Source organism: Ostrea edulis, chromosome 1, assembly GCF_947568905.1.
Source record: "Ostrea edulis chromosome 1, xbOstEdul1.1, whole genome shotgun sequence".
In the NCBI taxonomy this organism is placed as follows: Eukaryota; Metazoa; Mollusca; class Bivalvia; order Ostreida; family Ostreidae; genus Ostrea; species Ostrea edulis.
The window spans coordinates 108,212,284-108,233,965 of NC_079164.1; the positions used below are offsets into that span (position 1 = coordinate 108,212,284).

General features: G+C 35.5%; 1 protein-coding gene across 1 annotated transcript; it reads right to left on the reverse strand.

The window, feature by feature from the left end:
* Nucleotides 1–10,993: 10,993 nt before the first annotated feature.
* Nucleotides 10,994–14,796, reverse strand: LOC125664607 (zinc finger protein SNAI2-like). Its single transcript, XM_056153240.1, has 2 exons — nucleotides 14,062–14,796; nucleotides 10,994–12,101 (listed from the first exon to the last, which is right to left on the reverse strand). Exons 1-2 carry the CDS (start codon nucleotides 14,185–14,187, stop codon nucleotides 11,139–11,141), a joined length of 1,089 nt encoding a protein of 362 aa, XP_056009215.1. The 5' UTR covers nucleotides 14,188–14,796; the 3' UTR covers nucleotides 10,994–11,138.
* Nucleotides 14,797–21,682: the final 6,886 nt, after the last annotated feature.

Genomic DNA, 21,682 nt, shown 5'->3' on the forward strand with positions numbered 1-21,682 from the left:
ACGGTTGATCGGTTGTTATTGGTTCCAAGTCTAATATTTGTAATTTCCCTAACTTATCAATGGCCACATTGTTTACAGTGAGGTATATGAAATTGTTGGTTTTACAGGAGAGTTTACCCAATATTTTGTAAGGTTTGCCTGTAGTGAAGCTTTGGAACGTTTCTGAATGATGGCTAAATTTGCAAAACAAACAACGCTTGTCAGAGCAAGTTGAAAAGCCTCCATTGGGTAGAGGGTTGTCCAATCTGGCCCCTACAACAAAGTCCTTAACACCAAATCCTTGATATTCCTGGGTCGTCTAAAGGGCACAATTGGTGGTTCACGGAATTTTCTTGCCAATCTAGGATTATTCAAAAGATTAGGAAGGTTATCTTTTAGGATTTTGTTTAAGTAGAGTGGTAAGTGGTGACCAGATGTACTCTACAGCCCTTGGTTTCTTCAAAACCATGCTTCAGTTTTAGACACATTTAATATTCCAGTCAATGGGTTGAATGAATATGAGTTACCGTACCTATACTGGATTCCTAAACTACATAAAAACCCTTACAAACAAAGATACATTGCTGGATCCAGTAAGTGCTCTACCAAGCCCCTATCTTTGCTCCTCACGAAAATGTTAACAACTGTGAAGGAGAAACTTCAAACTTACTGTGCGACTACATATGCCAGAAGTGGTGTTAATCAAATGTGGATTCTAAAGAACTTTTAGTAAACTTGAAATCACAGAATTTTTTCCAAATCAATAGCATTAAAATCTATGACTTTTCAACACTTTACACGACCATTCCTCACGATAAATTAAAGACTAGACTTTTTGACATCATAGATAGTTGCTTCTTCAACAAAAACGGAAAACGGAAATATTCATATCTAGTGATCAGTCATTCAAAAACTTACTCTGTTAAACACCACTCTGATTCCACACACAAGTACTCTGAAGTTGAAATAAAAAATATGCTAGAGTTCCTCATTGACAATATCTTCGTGGTCTTTGGTGATCAGGTCTTCCAACAGTCTGTTGGAATTCCCATGGGCACGAATTGTGCTCCTTTGTTAGCTGACTTGTTTTTATATTCATATGAAGCAGAATTTATTCAAAAACTTCTACGTGAGAAGAAAAAATCTCTCGCTGTGACCTTCAATTCGACTTTTAGATATATCGATGACGTTTTGTCTATTAACAATAATAGCTTTCATTCATATGTCGATTTGATATATCCCTGTGAGCTCGAAATAAAGGACACCACAGAGTCGTCCACTTCTGCTTCATACTTAGATATTTTATTGAAAGTAGACATTAACGGCAAACTGACAACTCAACTGTATGACAAACGGGATGAATTCAGCTTCTCCATCGTCAACTTCCCACATTTATGTAGCAATATTCCATTATCTCCTGCATATGGTGTTTATATATCTCAACTGATTCGATATGCAAGAGCTTGTTCTGGGTATAGTCAGTTTTTAAATCGAAGTAAGCTACTGACAAACAAGTTGATGGTACAGGGATTTCAACAGTCTCGATTGAAGTCAGCATTTCGCAAATTCTATGGTCGTTATAACGATCTAGTTCGTCAATACAACCTCGCATTGGGTCAAATGCTGTCTGACGTGTTTCATACCGATTGTTAAGCCGTTCTTGGCACACTGATTTTGACTGCGGATAACTCCGTTTACCTGATCGGGATATGGGGGCTCACGGCGGGTTTGACCGGTCGACAGGGGATGCTTACTCCTCCTAGGCACCTGATCCCACCTCTGGTGTGTCCAGGGGTCCGTGTTTGCCCAACTATCTATTTTGTATTGCTTGTAGGAGTTATGAGATTGGTCACTGTTCGTTATTTTTACCTTGCATACAGCAAAAGTGAAGACCTGTCAATTATTTTAACCTCATTAATGGCATTTATAACAGATAGCTTAACAAATTCGTCTGGCACGAATTGCTAGGCTTTTCAGTACAACTGTAACGTATTTCCTTATCCACTAGAAGGCCATCAAAGTTCGTGCTTTGTCAATTCAAGGGTTCGAGGTGTAATTAGAATAGCAGCTTTCATTGATAAAATAAAATTGGAGAAGTTATTAGAAATTGGACCTGCAAATATATACAGACATGGCCTAACCCTACCCAGGTTAATAATTACTTTGAAATCAAGGAAATTCAATCAACGTACAAAGATCAGGGGTTAACCAAATGATTTGTACTACCAAAATAATCTAACAGTGGGTATGAACAACTTGAGCCAACGACTGGCTGACCTCGGACTAACGCTTGTACTGCAGCCTTATTCAAGACACACAGTACAAGTGACAGCCCTTCAACCGCTCCACACACTGTAGAGCCTTATTCAGGCAGACACTGAGCAACAGCCTGTTTGTCAGTCATGTCCAGTACTCAGAACAGACGAATTATGTGGCTATTGATCTGGTCGACATCGACAGTGACAGGCCTGGTCGACCTCGACAGTGACATGCCTCTTGCGACAAAGTCAGCCTATTAAAAGGACAGCCTTAGTGTTTCCACTCTAACACCGTTACAACACCGACTTACTCAGTAAATCACTTAATTGCTTGCAACTTACTGTTAATGTCAAACTTATGCGGTACCAATTTTGATCCATAGTTATTTCGGATTTCAAAGATTTCGGTTGAGCATCACTGAAGAGACATTATTTGTCGAAATGCGCATCTGGTGCATCAAAATTGGTACCGTATAAGTTTTACATTATGACCCCTGGGTCGAGGCCTCTGCTGGTGGACTGTTAGTCCCCGAGGGTCTCTACAGCCTAGTAGCTAAGTACTTCGTTACTAGCTTGAAAATACGGATGTATATTTAATTGCTGTTACAAAATTTAGAAATTCATTTCAAAATTAAGGATTATCTCCCTCATGCATAGCTCTTATCCTTGGACGAATTTGGCTCCACTTTTTTGGCACGCTGTTTTTGGCTATATTTAGCTCTAAAACTTCATAGTTATTTCGGATTTCAAAGATTTCGGTTGAGCATCACTGAAGAGACATTATTTGTCGAAATGCGCATCTGGTGCATCAAAATTGGTACCGTATAAGTTTTACATCCACCAGATGCGCATTTCGATAAATAATGTCTCTTCAGTGATGCTCAACCGAAATGTTTGAAATCCGAAATAACAATGAAGTTTTAGAGCTATTTTAGGGGAAAACAGTGTGCCAAAAAAGTGGAGTCAAATTCGTCTAAGGATAAGAGCTATGCGTGAGGGAGATAATCCTTAATTTTGAAATGAATTTCTAAATCTTATTACAGCAATTAAATATACATCCGTATTTTCAAGCTAGTAACGAAATACTTAGCTACTGGGCTGTAGAGACCCTCGGGGACTAACAGTCCACCAGCAGAGGGCTCGACCCAGGGGTCATAATGTAAAACATATACGGTACCAATTTTGATGCACCAGATGCGCATTTCGACAAATAATATCTCTTCAGTGATGCTCAACCGAAATCTTTGAAATCCGAAATAACAATGAAGTTTTAGAGCTATTTTAGGGAAAAACAGTGTGCCAAATTTTTTATCTTTTTCCACCATGTCTTCTTCCCCAGAGCTTCAACGATATAATTGACAGACGACCACTATTCTGTGCAGTATTTATAGTGCTAGGTCATGTGACTAAAATACGGATGTTTACATTGAAAAACTGCAATGTAGAACCTGGATGATCGATGGATAAATTCCCGGAATATTACAACACCCTCGAAAATGTGATGTGGGTGGCAGCTGGATTGCATTAAATCTAAATGGGCGTTGGTCGGTTTGATATGGATATCAAATTCAATTTCACCATTTCTAAGAGTGGGTCTTATATCAAGAAATGCATTGGTATCCACTGTGAACTTGATACTATGGTGAAATAAATTGACGAAGGACACAAAATTGTCCAGACTTTCCCTTCCTTCAACCCATTTGATTTCTATTTCATCTATAAACCTAAGCCAGGCTTTAGCCAGCTTAACTTCACTTCTTTATTGACAGTTGTGTAGTGCTAGGCTACACTGTACATAAATAATAAGACCAAATGCTAATGTTGCTAATCGTGTAGCTCATATTCGAAACTTCAGCAAGTCATCACAATGGTTCTATGTAAGAAGTGAAGCAAATCCAGCAGACATCAGTACCAGGGGAGCCTTATCAAAAGATATGCAAATTATCTGTTGGCATTCCGTACCTGATTCATCCAGTTCTTCAGTAGCAGAACAAGGAGTCAATACAGAAAATGAAAACAACTCCTACCCACTTGTTAATCCTGAAGTTGACAATGAGGTCCGAAGTAACAAAGTGGAAGTTAAGCCAACATCTCCTCTAGGTCTTGACAATGGGAGATTCTCTCATTCTTCCTAGTTGGAATAGACTTATTCAGGCATTGGAAACCTTACGAAGGTGCGTACAACGACGACGCCAAAGTATGAAATCGGAGATCAATGAGGCTGAGTTGTATCATGACACACTGACAGAACGACTGGTAATCAAGGATGTACATAGAAAAGTTTATTAGGAAGAACTCTACTGCCTCAGTTCTTCCAAACCATTGAACAAAAAGCAGTTTAATCTCCACACTTGACCATTACTTTGATGCAGATGGACTCTTGCGCGTTGGAGGATGCCTGAGACGTTCGTACTTGGAGATGTCTAAAATCCCAATAATCTTGCCTGCAAAACATCATATTTCAACCTTGATGGATACTTGTAGTAGTTGTGTTTTTAATCTACCCTAAATATATTTTCATAAGAGAGTGTCATTCTAATTCCCATGACCGTGCCACTTACTTGGAGATAATATTCACCATTGAGCACGAAGTTATTGCGTTTAAATACATGTTCTAAAAGTTCAACCGAGGAGTCAAGTGGCCGTTTTTTGACGTTTTCTACTGTTCTCGACTTTCTTACATGCCCCAATGCCTTCATCGTGAGGAATGTTCGTCTGTAATGATGCAACATCCATAGTCACGAGTCCCGTGGGGATCCAGGTTAGAATAGATCTTCAGTACCCCTTGCTTGTCGTACGAAGCGACTAAATGGGGCGGTCCTTCGGATGAGACCGTAAAATAAGAGGCCCGTGTCACAGCAGGTGTGGCACAAAAAAGATCCCTCCCTGCTCAATGGCTGTAAGCGTCGAGCATAGGCCAAAATTTTGCAGCGCCCTTCACAGGCTATGGTGACGTTTACATATGAGTGAAAGATTCTGGGGAGGGACGTTAAACAAAATACAATCAACCATCACGAGAAGGGTGTTGTCTGGCAAGTTCGAAGTTGGGGTTACTTAGAAGTGTCGGATCCACATATTGGGTACAAAATCAAATTATGAAAAATAAGAGATGTTTGTAAAACACATATGTCCCCATGGTACAAAATTAAAAAGGGTTATACACATGCATCTTTTAATTGATAGTAGTATTACCAATTCCAAATATTGAGTAGACTATATCTAATTATGTCAGGAGTGGATTGACCATGTGATCTCACAATTAAGATGGGCCATCTTCTCCTAAAGATATACCAGTGTACCAAGTGTGATGTCTGTCAAGCAAAGGGTTCTCAAGATATTAACCGGACAGTATATTCCTATGTCCTGTTTGACCTTTGACTATGTGACCTCAAAATATATAGGGGTCATCTCCTGAAGATGTACCAGTGTACTAAGTTTGATGTCTGTCAAGCAAAGGGAGGACACCTAGGAATAAAGAAAACTCCAAAGATATTTCTGGTTTCATCTTAAGAGAGACGTTGAACGCTGGTGTAGAAATTGTCATTTCTGTGGAAGCAATAAGCAACCACCAAAGAAGCGAGGGGCACATCTCCAACAATATAATGTAGGAGCACCTTTTGAACGTGTTGCCATGGACACATTAGGTCCTTTTCCTAGAACTAATAAAGGGCACAAATAGCTACTAGTAGTCGGAGATTATTTCTCCAAATGGTTAGAGGCAATACCTGTAAAGGATCAGGAGGCGCCCACTGTAGCTAAAGCTTTTATAGACAGGGTCGTGTCAATTTTCGGAGTACCATTAGAACTTCATACTGACCAAGGGTCCAATTTTGAGTCTACTCTTTTCAAGGAAATACGTCATATACTAGGAATACAGAAAACCCGTACAACACCACTGCATCATCAGTCTAATGGAATGGTTGAGAGAGGGAATCGTACTATAAGTCACATGTTATATGCATTTGTGTCAGATAATCAGGGAGATTGGGACGAAAGAATTTATCTTCTAATGTTGGCATATAGATCATCAGTTCACGAGACAACCGAAGTAACCCCAAATGAGAGGATGTTTAGCAGACAGGTTACACTTTCGATCGAATTAGTATATGGAAGACCTGTGTCAAATAAATTCCAGATTGTAGTCAAGAATATGCTGATCAACTTCGTCAAAATCTAGATGCAATTCATCAATATGCCAAAGTAAATCTCCAAATCTCATCAGACAACATGAAGCGCCGTTACGACAAACAATTAAATATACTACAATTAGATTCTGGTACCTTAGTGTGGCTATACAACCCCAAAAGATCTAAAGGTCCTTGCCCCAAACTACAGTGTAAATGGGAGGGTCCCTACAACATCATACAAAAATTGAATGATGTAATTTTCAAAATTCAGATCGCCTCAAACCATACACAGTTTCACGAGAATAAACTTCCCTCTACACCATATACATCACACTGGAGAGATCTGCAACTCTCAAGAAAAACAGCCAATGACAGAGTACAAGTTAATCTTATATGATTATATTGGTTCTGCCTCATTTTCAGATAACTATGTTTGAATGCCTGGAGTGTCCCGAATTGAGCTTCGAGAGAAGGTCACTGTGTGCGAGGCACATGTTCGAGAAACACTTTGGATTTGAGTGTTCGGGTTGCAAGAAAATTTACAACAGACCCGACAACCATCAAGGGAGATGCAAGGGACGTGAGATAAAGCTAAAGAAAAGATCTACAGGCACACTAACATCAGAGGAGGCTGAAGAACACAGACGATTTATGAGGAACATCAACACCAGAATAAGAGTAGTTCAGAAGAGGCAGAGTATAAAACCAGGAGAGAGGAAGGAGTGTCAAAGGAATAACAGAAGAAGAGCTTACCAAACAGTAGGACAGAAAAGAGAAAAAATCAAGACCCAGAAAGACAGAAAAGAGTCCGGCCAGATATGTCCAAGACCACATCATCAAAAGCACCTCTTCAAACATCACACCAAGAAAATATTACGAAAAGGACTACATTACATCTTCAAAGCCTGCTCCACCTAGTCCAGCGAAGTCAAAGGAAACATTGATCAACAATACCCCACCAGTAAAGAACACACCACCAGCAAAGATCACAACAGATGTGGAGATTCCAGTACACCAGTCTGCCATATTAGATGCAGTATCTTTACATGCAGAGGATTCCTCAGATGAGGAGTTACAGGAGGCTTTTGAGGAAATCACCCTGGATCTCCCTGGTGACTTGTTTCCACCTGTTATGAAGAATAGTCTGCTTCCAGTTGTTGCGTTATCTTCCCCTGCTTCGGACATAATTGGTCAGATTTCATCCAGCTCCTCCAATGCTAGCCAATATTCTCCACCTGCTGCAGCACTGTCGAAGTCAGTTCCATCTTACAAACCAACTCCCAAGGACCAACTAGATAGCAAGTTAAAGCAGATTGCAGAATCACAAAAGAAACGGGTCATCTTAAACGTGGGAGGAAGAAAAATTGAGACCAGTGTCCCGACATTACTGTCCAAGCCATCCCTCCTTTTAAGAATGATTAACCCAAAAGGAATCAAACCCTACAGTGTGGATAATCTATACATCTACTTTCTAGACTTGCTTAACGTCTCACTCGAGAATTTTTCACTCATATGAATATTTTCTAGACAGAAACCTTTTATTTTATTTGCACCAATCATCAAAATAGGAAAAACTTTAGAAATCGTACTAAAGGTACTGATAAAACTACCCGTGTGAATCGTAGTATGTTTACATGAAATACGGCTTTACCTTGGCAACATTAACAAGGTGTACTGCTAGTATATTTTTACTTGCAGTTCTGAATGTGCAATCATCACAAACTTAATAATTGATGTTGATAAAGTTCTTGAAATGTTTGGATTCCGAATTGGATAAAGACAATGGGTAGCAATTCTGTTATATGAAGCGGTGTAATCAAGAATGGAATTTAGCGGCTGTAAAAGTTACATCATATCTACTCTTGGTATCTGGTTCAGTACTCGTGGTGAACATGTATATTACTCGTGTCAAGAATCTTAATTTTAAGCAGCAGCTTTAACTCTCTGGGAAAAAGAGGCATCAGTCTCCTATAAGTAAAATACTTACAACTTATAAATATATCATTAACTCCCTAGAAAACGAGGCGTCAGTCTCATATAAATAAAATACTTTCAACAACTTATATATCATTAAGTATCTAGAAAATTAGACATCAGTCTCCTATGAGTAAAATACTTACAACAACGTATGCATATTTACAGAGATAATAATGGAAGTAAGCAAACGGATATTCATTTATGTGGAACAGTTAGAAACAACAAGGTTGTCCCTAGATAACCAGAGGATTAAAGGTTCCGAATACTAGGATTAGGTCATGATCATAACATTAATATTTGCAACCCAAAATGGAAAAAATATTTTACAGATATATTTGATGAAATTAAGAGGTTACATAACTTTTTGCGGATATTTTTCTGCCTTCGTTCTATGTAGATTGTATTTTACATGATGAAAGAATTTAGAAGCACATTGAACCTGATATTTTAAAAGAATGCTTATGGTACAATAGCAACATTGAAATAAACAAAATTTCTCTATACGTATAGCTGGAAAAATGTGTAACTCAGGCAATTGAATAAAATTCATGTCTTCATGATTGGGGTTCGTTAAATTAGAATCATAGATTTGTAGTAAGAGCTACAACTCTTCACCAATCATACGAACCAAAGCCTGTCTGAAAGCATAGAAAGGGTAGAGGTTCTGACTCCAGGGCGGGCCAAACTTGGTACATGTAGTGTATATTTGTAAAACATTTAAATGATATCTTCTTTAATGATATGGATACTATCTTGAAACTAAATAGATATTTAGAAGGAGTAGGTAGCCCTTTACAAAATTATAAATTTTATTATCCCAAAGGGTAATGTTTTTGGTCCCAGGGTGGAGTCAAAATTATTATAGTGGTTAGTGTCTTTATCATTTGAAATACTTCTTAAGTATGCTAATACTGTATAAAAGCTAAATGCATATTTAGGAAAAAAGAAAAGGATGTACTAAAATTGTGAGATACGTATGAAAATGTGTATATGTATGTAAATGAATATATGATATATTAATTTGATATAAAATGTGATAGTTGAATAAATATTACAAATTAAAAATAAAATAAAATTGTGAGTTCCGCAACCCCAGGGTTTTGACTACGGGTCCAAATTAGTCATATCGTTTTAATGCTACATATATATTGTAAAGAATTTCATCAGTATAGACACTTTCGGGGACATATAACTTTTAAGAACACATCTTTTTTTTTGTGTTGTTGCTGAATATTGAAATTTAGCTTAGATATTCAGAACAGGAGTTGTTTTTTTTAAATCTAGATTTAATCGCTCTTGGGTCCAGTGATACTTTTAACTAATACGCAGGTGACCTATAAGACCTGTGGGCCAAGTACATTGAACAAAAAAAGCCAAATCTATTTGAAAATTATCATGTAGAAAATTCGATGGTTTTCGCTTCAAATTCTGAAAGATTCGGAAAAGGCCCACTGTATGACGGTCTTTTACGTATATATCAAGTGAACAGCAATGTAGTGCTGTTGAGGAATCTTTTAAAATTCTACGATCTTTCCAATTTAGGACCTATACATACCAGAGACGGCATGTGGATGTCTCTGTCTACCCAGTTGTACTCATTCTAACCTGTTGACGCTTTACCTTGTCAGTATACATACATGTTCCAGTTGTACTCATTCTAACCTCTTGACGCTTTACCTTGTCAGTATACATACATGTTCCAGTTGTACTCATTCTAACCTATTGACGCTTTACCTTGTCAGTATACATACATGTTCCAGTTGTACTCATTCTAACCTGTTGACGCTTTACCTTGTCAGTATACATACATGTTCCAGTTGTACTCATTCTAACCTCTTGACGCTTTACCTTGTCAGTATACATACATGTTCCAGTTGTACTCATTCTAACCTATTGACGCTTTACCTTGTCAGTATACATTCATGTTCCAGTTGTACTCATTCTAACCTGTTGACGCTTTACCTTGTCAGTATACATACATGTTCCAGTTGATGAATACGTTGTGCAGGATCTCACAATTCATTAAGTAATAAATATTTACAATTGAAAATTCTAGATTTGTTAACTTTATAATATTGCTATAGATACATTTTTAATTTTAATATATTTAATGAGTTATACAAGTTTGTTATGTATACAAATATCGCAGGTTAAGTGCCGCGAATAGTGAGGGCTTTTTATCGTCCCGACGCCTGTCGTGAACTCATTTTAAATGTACATGTATCATCCGAAAAAACTGATTTTCACTTCAACTGCCGGAAGGTTGGCGAAGAAAGTTACGATATCAAATGTTCTAGGTTTGACATCGCCACCAGGAATCGAACCCTGGACATCCTGGTTGCGAAAGTAAATGTAAATTGTTGGTTAGTTGAGTTGTTAGGTCTTTGGCATAAGAATCGAGTGCGTTCGATTTCAACAGATGTTACTATTTTAATAGAATGGTTTTGCTGTTAACATTTTCGTTATGGTTATTATTTTACGCGTTATTTTATTATTTGAATTATCAATAAAACATATTTTGATCAGTTTAATTTTTTTGATTCCGCTTTTTTTTTTTTTTTTTTTTTTTTTTTTTTTTTTTTACATGCAAGTTACAAAGGACCGATGTTCGAGTATAGACAGAGCAACATTAAAAAGTGAGCGTACAAAGAATGCTATTCAACAAATCTTTATTGTAGTATAATATAAATACATGTGTATACACCCGTACAAAATAAATATATGAATCTAGAATAAACATACAAACATACTTGTAAAACTTAATTGGTCCAAATGTTTTGTACGTTGATGTCGCGTTTCACTGAACCGGAAGTTCACAAACTCGCCCCTCTCGATGTTTTGCCAGAAGTGACATGCGCGAAAATGTTTTCTTGCACGACTTACACCCGTACTTTTTGACATCTGAATGGGTCTGAAGATGTGCTCGAAGGTTTGACCTGTCAGCAAATGCTCGACCACAGTGAGCACAAGAAAATGGCTTCTCTCCCGTATGAGTACGCATGTGTCCTTGTAACAGCCATGGTCGTGAAAAAGCTTTACCACACAATTTGCACTTGCATGGCAATGTGTGCGTTCTGATGTGCATCTTTAGAGCGCCTAAAGAACCATATGACTTTCCACAAAATTTGCAGCTAAAATCTTTCTTGATCTGAGTAGTACAGTGGAACTGCTTGTGTTTGGATAGACCGCCAAAGGTGGAGTAACTCTTTTTGCACTGATCGCATTGGTAACGCGGTGAAGCGGGTATCTGGAGATTCGGATACCTGTTCGAACCATAGAAATTAAGGACACTCATGTCTCCTCTCGTGCACAACAAAGAAGATACGTCACTGAAATATCCAACGTACGGATTACTGGTATTTGGTTGTTGACCAGAAATTAGAAGCGGATATTGGTGGTAGTTTTGACGATGCTCTTGAAGACCGAAACGCCGTAGCGAATACCAGTCTGTAAAATTCGTTATGAACGGAGGAGGGATGCAAGATTTCACTGGCTCCACGTGGCAAACAGAACTATTATGATTGTTCGCTACTGGTGTAAAGGCACTCGTGTCAAAATCAACATTGGAAGTAACTAGGGCTTTGGAACTCTCCCCGTTATTGTCAGGATTTGACGGTTTGTTGCAAAGACTGTCCAGGATCTCGCGGATTGGATCACGGGGTTTACACTCTGTTTTGATTTCATCTTTCCGAGTACACGATGGGATATTTTGATGCTCGAAGGCCTCCATTAGAAAATATCTGTTTCGCTTGTATAAACTCTAAAAAAAAAAATAAAAAAAAAAATAAATGCAGTTTGTAAAATAACTACCGGTTATATATATATCTATAGATAGATATAATTCAAACATATTTATTGAGAAACTCAATAGGACTGAGCAACAGACATCCTATGTAGGCCCAACAACATTCAGTATCCAAAACTGTCGGATCTATATTAAATAGATACAATGGTCAGGGAAAATAATTATATAAAGCACTAGAATGACCAACGACATGAACAATTGTTTATATATATATATATATATATATATATAGTTTGTAAAAAAGAAATATATATAATATATATAAAGCACAGAAAATTTCACTTTATTTGGATACCCACTTCCGCCCCTACCCGGGGTTGAACTAACGACCTAAAGAACCAAATCTCTTAGCAGCATGTAACCAGCGCACTAGACTGCTCGACCATTTAGGCAAGTCTATAAAACTATAAAAATTCTCGCCACGCTGTCACAAGCTACACGGTCATTGAGAATGGAAATGGGATACAGTTATTTAACGTACATTTAAGAGGATGATACATATGCATTCGATATATATATATTATATATATATATATTTATTGTAATTGTTTTTAGTTCCGACACATTAGGAAAGTAGGGTGTTGTTTGTTATTGGATTTTCGAAATTAATTTTCAGTATACATTCGAATAACAAATTTTTAAATAATGAAATTGAAATTTCCTTCCTTTTTTGGGATGGGGTGAGGCTGATGATTAATTATCTTCCTTGAATAAAAAGAAACCTTGCTAACTATGTCTCTTAGAGAGAAAAAAATCAAAATTAGAAAATATCTCCGAATGAACTATAATTAAAATGAATTATCAATTATATCTCTCTAGAAACGGGGAATTTATCAATTTTCTTATCCTCGGCTTTTGAGCACGAATGGGCAAGATACTATAACTATACAGATAGTGGTCCAATATTTATTTCATTAGTCAAGAAGTTTATACATTTAGTAATTAAGGCTATTCAGTTGAAATGTTTTATGTTGATTCAAATTTTCAAAAGGTTTGAAAAGAATTAAAAAGTTTTAAATCTGCACGATTTTACAGTCTCTGTTTTATCCAATATATCGTCAATATTTATACCCCAAGATGTATTTCAAATTTGTAATTCATGATGAACTACCCGGTAATTCAAATGTTGTGAATTCATTACTTTGGTTGATATGTGTTTCCAAACAGAACACCAAGTTTTAAAATCGTCTTAATTGATTTATCCAAAATTTTGTAGGAAAATTTAGTATCTTGGTCAATAATTCAAAAATTTGATCTATACCTTTAAAAACAATTTTAAGATAACACTTTAAAACTGATGTGGAAGTTTAGAAAGTGACAATAATCCTAATATCTTCTTTTAAGAACTCAAAGTCTCTATGATGATTTTTTTTTCCCGTCTAGCAAGTGCAGAAAGGTCATATACTTTCAATCTACTAGCATGAAATTTTTGTGTATATATTTTTTTGCTTGTGTTGACTATGTTGGTTGACACCAACTGACAAATTTATGCGGGGAAAAAATTAAGTAAATTCAAGTGCAAAAAGGTTAAATTAGACACTAGTTCAATAACAAACACTATACCTTTTATATTCATAATCCCCCTTCAAAGTAGAATTAAAATATATACTTCCAAAAAATTACAATATTGCAAAACTCAGGTACGAACCATTTTAACATGTTTTACATCAAAGAGGTATACTGTTGTTTTAGTTAGATGTAGTATTTTAGGAAATTGATCATATATTTCCAGAGTTTTTACAATAATATCAGAATTACTGTGAAGTTTTAAATTTTTATTCAAAATTTCAAAGATAGTAAACTCTGATATAACAATAAAATCTCAAAATAGTAATTATACATAGTTCATATTTAGTAATACTATCTTACTGTTCACAAAAATCAATACGCGTAAAATAGGTAGTTAGGATCTTACCTTAATGTCTTCAGGAATTGATTTGCATGTCGTTTCACGATGTGTTTTAAGATCATACACAAATTCGATGAGGCTACAAATTACCCCTGCCATATGAAAGAACTTCTGCAAAGAGTGTGACGTCATGGAATAGGAACCAATCGGTGGACGAATATGCAGTCTAATTATTCATGCATATAGTTTGCTCGTGGCTTTTCCCTCCTACTGCGCTTCCCCGGCGGTGTAAAGTACCGAGAAATTTCGTTAAGTCCTCACAGATCCCCATAGAGCATCTGCCATCGGGCGAAATTTTAGGCAAAATATTTTTCAATTTCATGGTTCTCCATTGACACTTTCCATTAGGTACTCCGATCGCACGATTTTCTATTTCTTATGTAGATCATACAAAAGTAGAAAAAATCCAGTTAGAAATCCAGCTAAAAAGACACAGAAGTACGTCGTCTCCAGAGAAAATTCAGTTTAAAGCGGTATCTCAATATGTCAGTCAGGAATAAAATGTTGTATTTAGAGGGAGACGATTATACCTACTCTAACATACGTGCACTATCCTCCATCTCAAATATTAAAACAGTGAAAATAGGGATATGTATCCGTTAGTGTGTTGTCCCCTGATTTTAATAAGAATATTCTGCTATGGATAGACGTGAAAGAAAACACAATAAAATTAATATTCTATATCCCTGGATAAGAATTCAGTTCTTAACCTGTTGCTCGCTTCAAATCATTTCTAAATCCCACAAGACAACATTACCACACGACCACTTACTTATATTTACCTACTATGTAGCCGGTGCGTCCTCCATTGTTCTCACCGTTTCGCGCACTTGTTAAGTGTCAATAAGGAACTTTTCAACCCATTTTAGTATTTTCTCCTTCATGCGCATAGTTAGTTCTTCAAATAAAATCCGTTTGATTTCTTCTGATTTATCAAATGTGATTTACTTTTAAAAAGAAAATATTTCTTAAAGTTGCGTTAAATGGTGAATTTGATATGAGATTTAAATGAAAATATTTCTCAAACTTGTTCCATCTGTGTTTTCTTTACAATGGCGGAATTGTTAGATCTTTGTTTAATGGTATATTATCAGGAATTTGAAATAATCAAACATAAGTAGATACCTGGATTGATATTATAGATACGAGCATTAAGACGGAATACAGAGAATTCAGCGGGGCCTTTGAGGAACCTTTAGACCAAAGGCAGAAATGTAAATGTTTACATGTATTAATAAAAGTGAAAATGTAACCGGGTGCTGTTTCCGTATATTATCATATCATCTGACGCTGCTGTTGCAGTATATCGCTAACAAAACAGAGAGGCGTCATTGCAGTGATGGCTGCCCCGTGGAGTTCTCGCCTCCCCTGCTGCTCGCGTGGTAGCGATACCGTTACACTTGTTTACAAAGCATCAAGAATGTGTTCTCGGCTTATTTACAAATTAACCATATGTGCTTTAATTATTTTGAACAGCCACACAGAATAGACATGCATATTTGATTGGCATACGAGATGTTGGAATGTGGAGAAGAATTGATGAGTTGAAGCTAGACTATCTTCCTTGTGTTATCGCTTTTCTATTTTCTTCTCCAAAATTACACTTAGTGCTGTTTGGAAAAGTGTTTTTAATTCATCTGCTGTTCGAAATTTATTAAGGATTTATTTTGGGAGGTTATATACGAAAATACGTAAAGTCGTGGATCAATTTCAGGATTTATTTTCACTGTAATTCTAACAAACAAAAACAAATCGATAAATCTCTACTTTCCGAAATTTTATGCTGGTAATGACTGACTATTGAAACATTTAATGATTATCATTTTTGATATGCAACCATTATGTCATATAATAATCACCCATATATTATTTTGTTTATTTTTAGAAATATGTGGGGGAAAAACAATAAAAACAAATCACTAAGAAAGTATGAAAACAAAATATCGCACACTTGCACCTTTCTTACATAAAAGTATACTTCAAAAACACTTCGTAAATCCCCCTGTTTCTCTTTCATTTTTGTTTATGGTTTTATAAAGAAATATTGCCTCACATGATTCTACTTGGAAGTGAATGGCAATGTGATGAGAAAATTAGTAAATGAGCAGCTGTATTGGCGCTGATGAGAAGATGAAGTGGGGCGATATGCACCGTGTTCATTTACAGCTAAGTCATACATTTCATAACAAATGCTCGTGTCAATCATCTCTGAATGATCTCTCTTAGAAACAGGTCTAAAACAATTCCGGATTGTTTGTACTTCCATCTAAATCGCCTTCGTGGCTAATAGCTTTCTGGTTCCGCTAAATGACTTATTTTTATAATGATATACTTACCAGCACGCACTTGTTATCAGTAGTAGAGCAGGACTTATTTAGGGAAACACCTTTCATTTAATTTACCGTGCCAACTCTAGATGTATATATAATTATTTTGAAAGATCATTTTCCATGATGTTTTGTGTGTTTCCTTCCTATCTTGATTCTGATTTGGTGTACCGAATCCTGTAACATGTTGGAAGAACATTGGCGTCGGTGATTCAAAAATTATAAGGACAAGAATATTGAGGCGATTAGAATACCCATTGGTTGCAAATTTCCAATATAGATGGTAAATTGCCCCCTTCTTTCTTCTATTCATAAAAACATCAGATCCTAGAACTCCGTTGTATATTATTTCATAGCTTTTTAAAATTTTCTTCATTAGAAAGTTCTCCAGAGAAAACTTTTAACAGTCTTTTTCGCAGTGACCTTCACTTTAGTTAAATGACACTGGTTGTGGCTAAATGACACTGGCTGTGGTAAAAGGACACTGGTTGTGGTTAGATGACACTGGCTGTGATTAAATGACACTGGCTGTGGTTAAATGACACTGGTTGTGGTTGACACTGGCTGTGGTTAGATGACACTGGTTGTGGTTAAATGACACTGGCTTTGGTTAAATGACACTGGTTCGGGTTAAATGACACTCGATTAGGATCAATATGCACTGCTGAACCTCTGTCCAAATAAATATATTCTAAATAAATGTTTCTCCATTACAAATTGATCCCAAACAGAGTGGGACAAACATGGCCGATTCCTATATTTCAACCAAATTTAGTTTACTGGGACTATAACAATGCGTTCAGTTTGTCAGCTAGATGCACAGGCGTAAAGAAGATATTTAAGAAATAAATTTCATTTTTGAAGCGTTAGCGCTCTGAACGTGAAAAGTATGTTCTGCATGAGGTGTTGCAGTTCATATCCTCGTGTATTTCTAAAACTGAAATTTATTATTTCACATTTACATCTGTTGGAATTCCTAGCCATTGAAATAGACGTATTCATACGCGCATTGTACACAACTTCAGCGCATTCATGAGGAAATGCTGTCATAACAATTTGTAAAGATATCAAAGGCAAAAACAGTAGAAATTCAAAGTTTCAAAAATATAAAGTACATTTAACATATGACCCTGATAACCCCTCCCTGACTGGGGTCTGAACTCCTGACCCAGCTGGGTATCAAGTATCACAATAATGGCTGAAGCCTCCATACATATTATGCTTAAATTTTGTCACATGATACGATTTTCAATGAATTCGACTTGCGGCATCGGTTCAAGCTAATCCGAATGGCGAGGTGTAACCATGATACGATTTCTCTGTTGTTTTAAATAGAGATTCGGCTTGGTAGTTCAATGAATACAATATCAGCTTGATTAAATGAAAATCTCGCCACATTTTTTTTACCAAGTTACTGTCGTCTGCATTTGAAGATGTCAGATTTACCTTACTGTCGTCTGCATTTGAAGAGGATTTGAGCAAATTGTTGAAGAAATATGGGGTGGATTTTGAGGGAGGGATTTTTATTATCATGAAGAAGTTTCAATTTTTTGATACATTAGAGGATGTTGACTCATTACAAATCTCAATTTAAAGAGCATAGAAAACGTGGTCTATCCGCATAATGGGTGAGGTTTTTTTTTTGGTTTTTTTTTTTGTTGTTAAATTACAGAGTAGACAGAAAGCACATTAATATGCTTTAAGACGGCGATTTCCAATATGCATTGAAATGTTTGTAAACTCAATGAGCATTGGGATTCGCTTTGCGCTATTCATATGAACGCTTAGCAAGTTCAAGAACGAGGCGATGTGGTTAACCTTATCCACGTCACACAAGTTCAACAGAGATATGTATTCAGTTTATTTCTGTTTACATTGAACTTGGACACTAATGAAACTTCACAGAATTATTAAATATTAACCACTCTTTTTTATTGAGTGATCATTCAATAATTTAGACTTGCTGGTTACTATAACGTTTTATAATCTGAAATCATATTAATGAATATCCCAATTTAGAAATGTGTATTCCGGGACGTTGTAAAATCAATGAAATTTAAGATAAGAAAACATAAAAATATCAAAATACTTGCAAATCGTCTGATGACTATATTCATATAAAAAAAAATATATAACTATCAATGTAAATGTAAGTTAGACTACTGCGGTTTCATCGAATTCCGTTGAACTCTAATATTCGTTGTTACTTTAAGTGCGCAAGGCCACAAAATCAAGCGATTAACAAATAATGATATGGACTTCTTTTCCCGTTAAAAGTAATGAAACTTCAATAAGAAATTGATTATGTCCTATTTCAACACAAAATGAATTTCGTAAATTAATTTTCTCTCTCAAAACGGAAGGGGAACAGATAATTTAGACCATAAAAATCCAAAATATTGAAACGGGAGCGTTTGACAGATGCACTTGTGCTGAATGGTAATTGATGTTTCACTATAGAATTCCGCAATGATACAAGCTCAAGGGAAAAACATGTGTATTAGCACTTTGATGTTTGATTTTCAAGTACTGAGACGACAGGTTCTCGTAGTAATGTTTTCTAACGATGTGAGTAGAATAGCGCGCAGAGGAAACACGGGGTCTTTTTTTCGTTAGTGGCCACTTGATGGCTTTCTTGCGGTACCTGACAAAAATGCTTCCTTCCCCACGTGCCAACACTTAGTGGAAACATTAATAAAGGATATTGCTGCAAGTTAATTACAAAATAAAGACAGTAACAGCTGCAGTGGGATATTTAGGTATCTATGGGGGGAAATATTTCATTATGATTATGGGTCGCGCAAGGCGTGTCGGTAATTCATAAAGCCCGAACGTATCCCTGACAATGATTAATTTTGTATGAATAAATCAATTATTGCATTTTGTCCCCAAAAGTTTGTTTATAGATTAATATTGTTTCTATTTTTATTTGTAGTTTGATTTTTTTCCTGTCTTTGTATATAATGATAAACTCTACGTATCAACTCAACACAAAATCTACATAGTGAAAAGTTACATACAGTTAATCATATGTACTTATACTACCTTTACTATTATTACATACACATAACCTGCAAGCTTCCTAAACTCATTCAGTAGAAAAATTACTGGATGTTACAGACTTAGTATGGAATGTAGCAAAAAAAAGTTTTAGGAATTGAGTTTGACACTAATTTAGGCCCAATAATGAAGACGAATTACAACCCAAAAAATTGCATCTATTAAGAATTTACTGAAACAATGGAAAATAAGAAATCTGACCTCAATTGGACGCATACCTGTTATAGAATTTCCAGCAATCTAAAAAAAATTATACATTTCCTTACCGAATCCATCAGAAGATACTATTGATCAGGTAAACTGCCTATTTTTGAATTCTTGTGGGGAAAATTCCTGTTCAAAAATGTATAGTTTACACAAATTCGTTTAAATATGGTAAACTTTGAGAATTTTTTGCAAGTATGAAAATATCTTGGGTGAAATTACCGCACGGCTCCGGAAAAAGGCAATTTGTTATAGGGGCAGATATCAATATTAGCCAGGTCATTAAATATGGTCCAACCTATGCATTAACCATGTATTGAAAAATCAACAATGAATTTTGGCTAGGTGTTTTTAACTCTTGGAAAAAGCCCAAGAACTGTTTTAAAAATGAATTGACACCAGAAAAAAATGGGTAAAACTGTTCTCTGGTACAACAAAAAACTTAAAGTAGGTAAAAGTTAAGAATTGATGTATTTGAACTTGAAGGAATGGTGTAAAAACAATATTTATTTAATAATCCCATTACAGGATGATGTAGAAAATATGACTTACCGGCATGCTCAATTCAAACCAATATATAATGTTAAAGATGATGGGAGGGGAGGGGGGGGGGAGAGTAACACAAGCAGTAAAGAAAATTATGAGAGATTATGATATTGATCTTTTAACAAGAACCATTTATTCCCTTACACATCATACCGTTACTATCCATCAAACTGACAATAGAAATATTAACTGAATATTCATATTGAATTTTACCGTTACTATCTATCATACCGACAATAGAATATTTACTGAATATTCATATTGAATTTTACCGTTACTATCTATCAAATTGACAATAGAAATATTTACTGAATATTCATATTGAATTTTACCGTTACTATCTATTTACCTGATCAGGATATGGGGCTCACGGCGGGCGTGACCGGTCAACAGGGGATGCTTACTCCTCCTAGGCACCTGATCCCACCTCTGGTGTGTCCAGGGGTCCGTGTTTGTCCAACTATCTATTTTGTATTGCTTGTAGGAGTTATGAGATTGATCACTGTTCGTTATCTTCACCTTGCATCAAACTGACAATAGAAATATTTACTGAATATTCATATTAAATTTTACCATTACTAAACATCAAACTGACAATAGAATATTGACTGAATATTCATATTGAATTTTACCGTTACTATCCATCAAACTGACAATAGAAATATTTACTGAATATTCATATTAAATTTTACCGTTACTATCTATCATACTGACACTAGAAATATTTACTGAATATTCATATTGAAGTTTACCGTTACTATCCATCAAACTGACAATAGAAATATTTACTGAATATTCATATTAAATTTTACCATTACTATCCATCAAACTGACAATAGAAATATTGACTGAATATTCATATTAAATTTTACCGTTACTATCTATCAAACTGACAATAGAAATATTGACTGAATATTCATATTGAATTTTACCATTACTATCCATCAAACTGACAATAGAAATATTGACTGAATATTCATATTGAATTTTAATACTGATGGGATGAACAATTTCAAATACCATATGAAGTGTGAAGAAATATTCATAAGAATGTTTTTATGAACACAAAACATAGTAAATTACAATGGTCGCAATATCGAGTGAATCATAAAAATTCAACCACAATTAACTTTCTGAAAATGATTAAGAAATACGACAATGATTTATATATTTTTGTTTGTATGCATGATTGTGAAAACGTAAGAATTTTAAAAGAAATATATTGATCTAGCGAAACATTTGCATTTAATATCTTAACTGATAAAAAAAAACACCTCGATTTGAACATATTTTATTGTGTAAGTGCATATTATATAAACGGTTTGAACACAAGTTCCTTCAACTTACGGGGTTCTTGCCTTAAATACAACTGTCAATATATTAATTACTATGATAAATAGACATAATCATTTGATAGTTACATTAAATAAATAAATAGACATGCATTAAATGTCAGTCATTTGAATAAAACACGATGTTAGGTAGTAGTA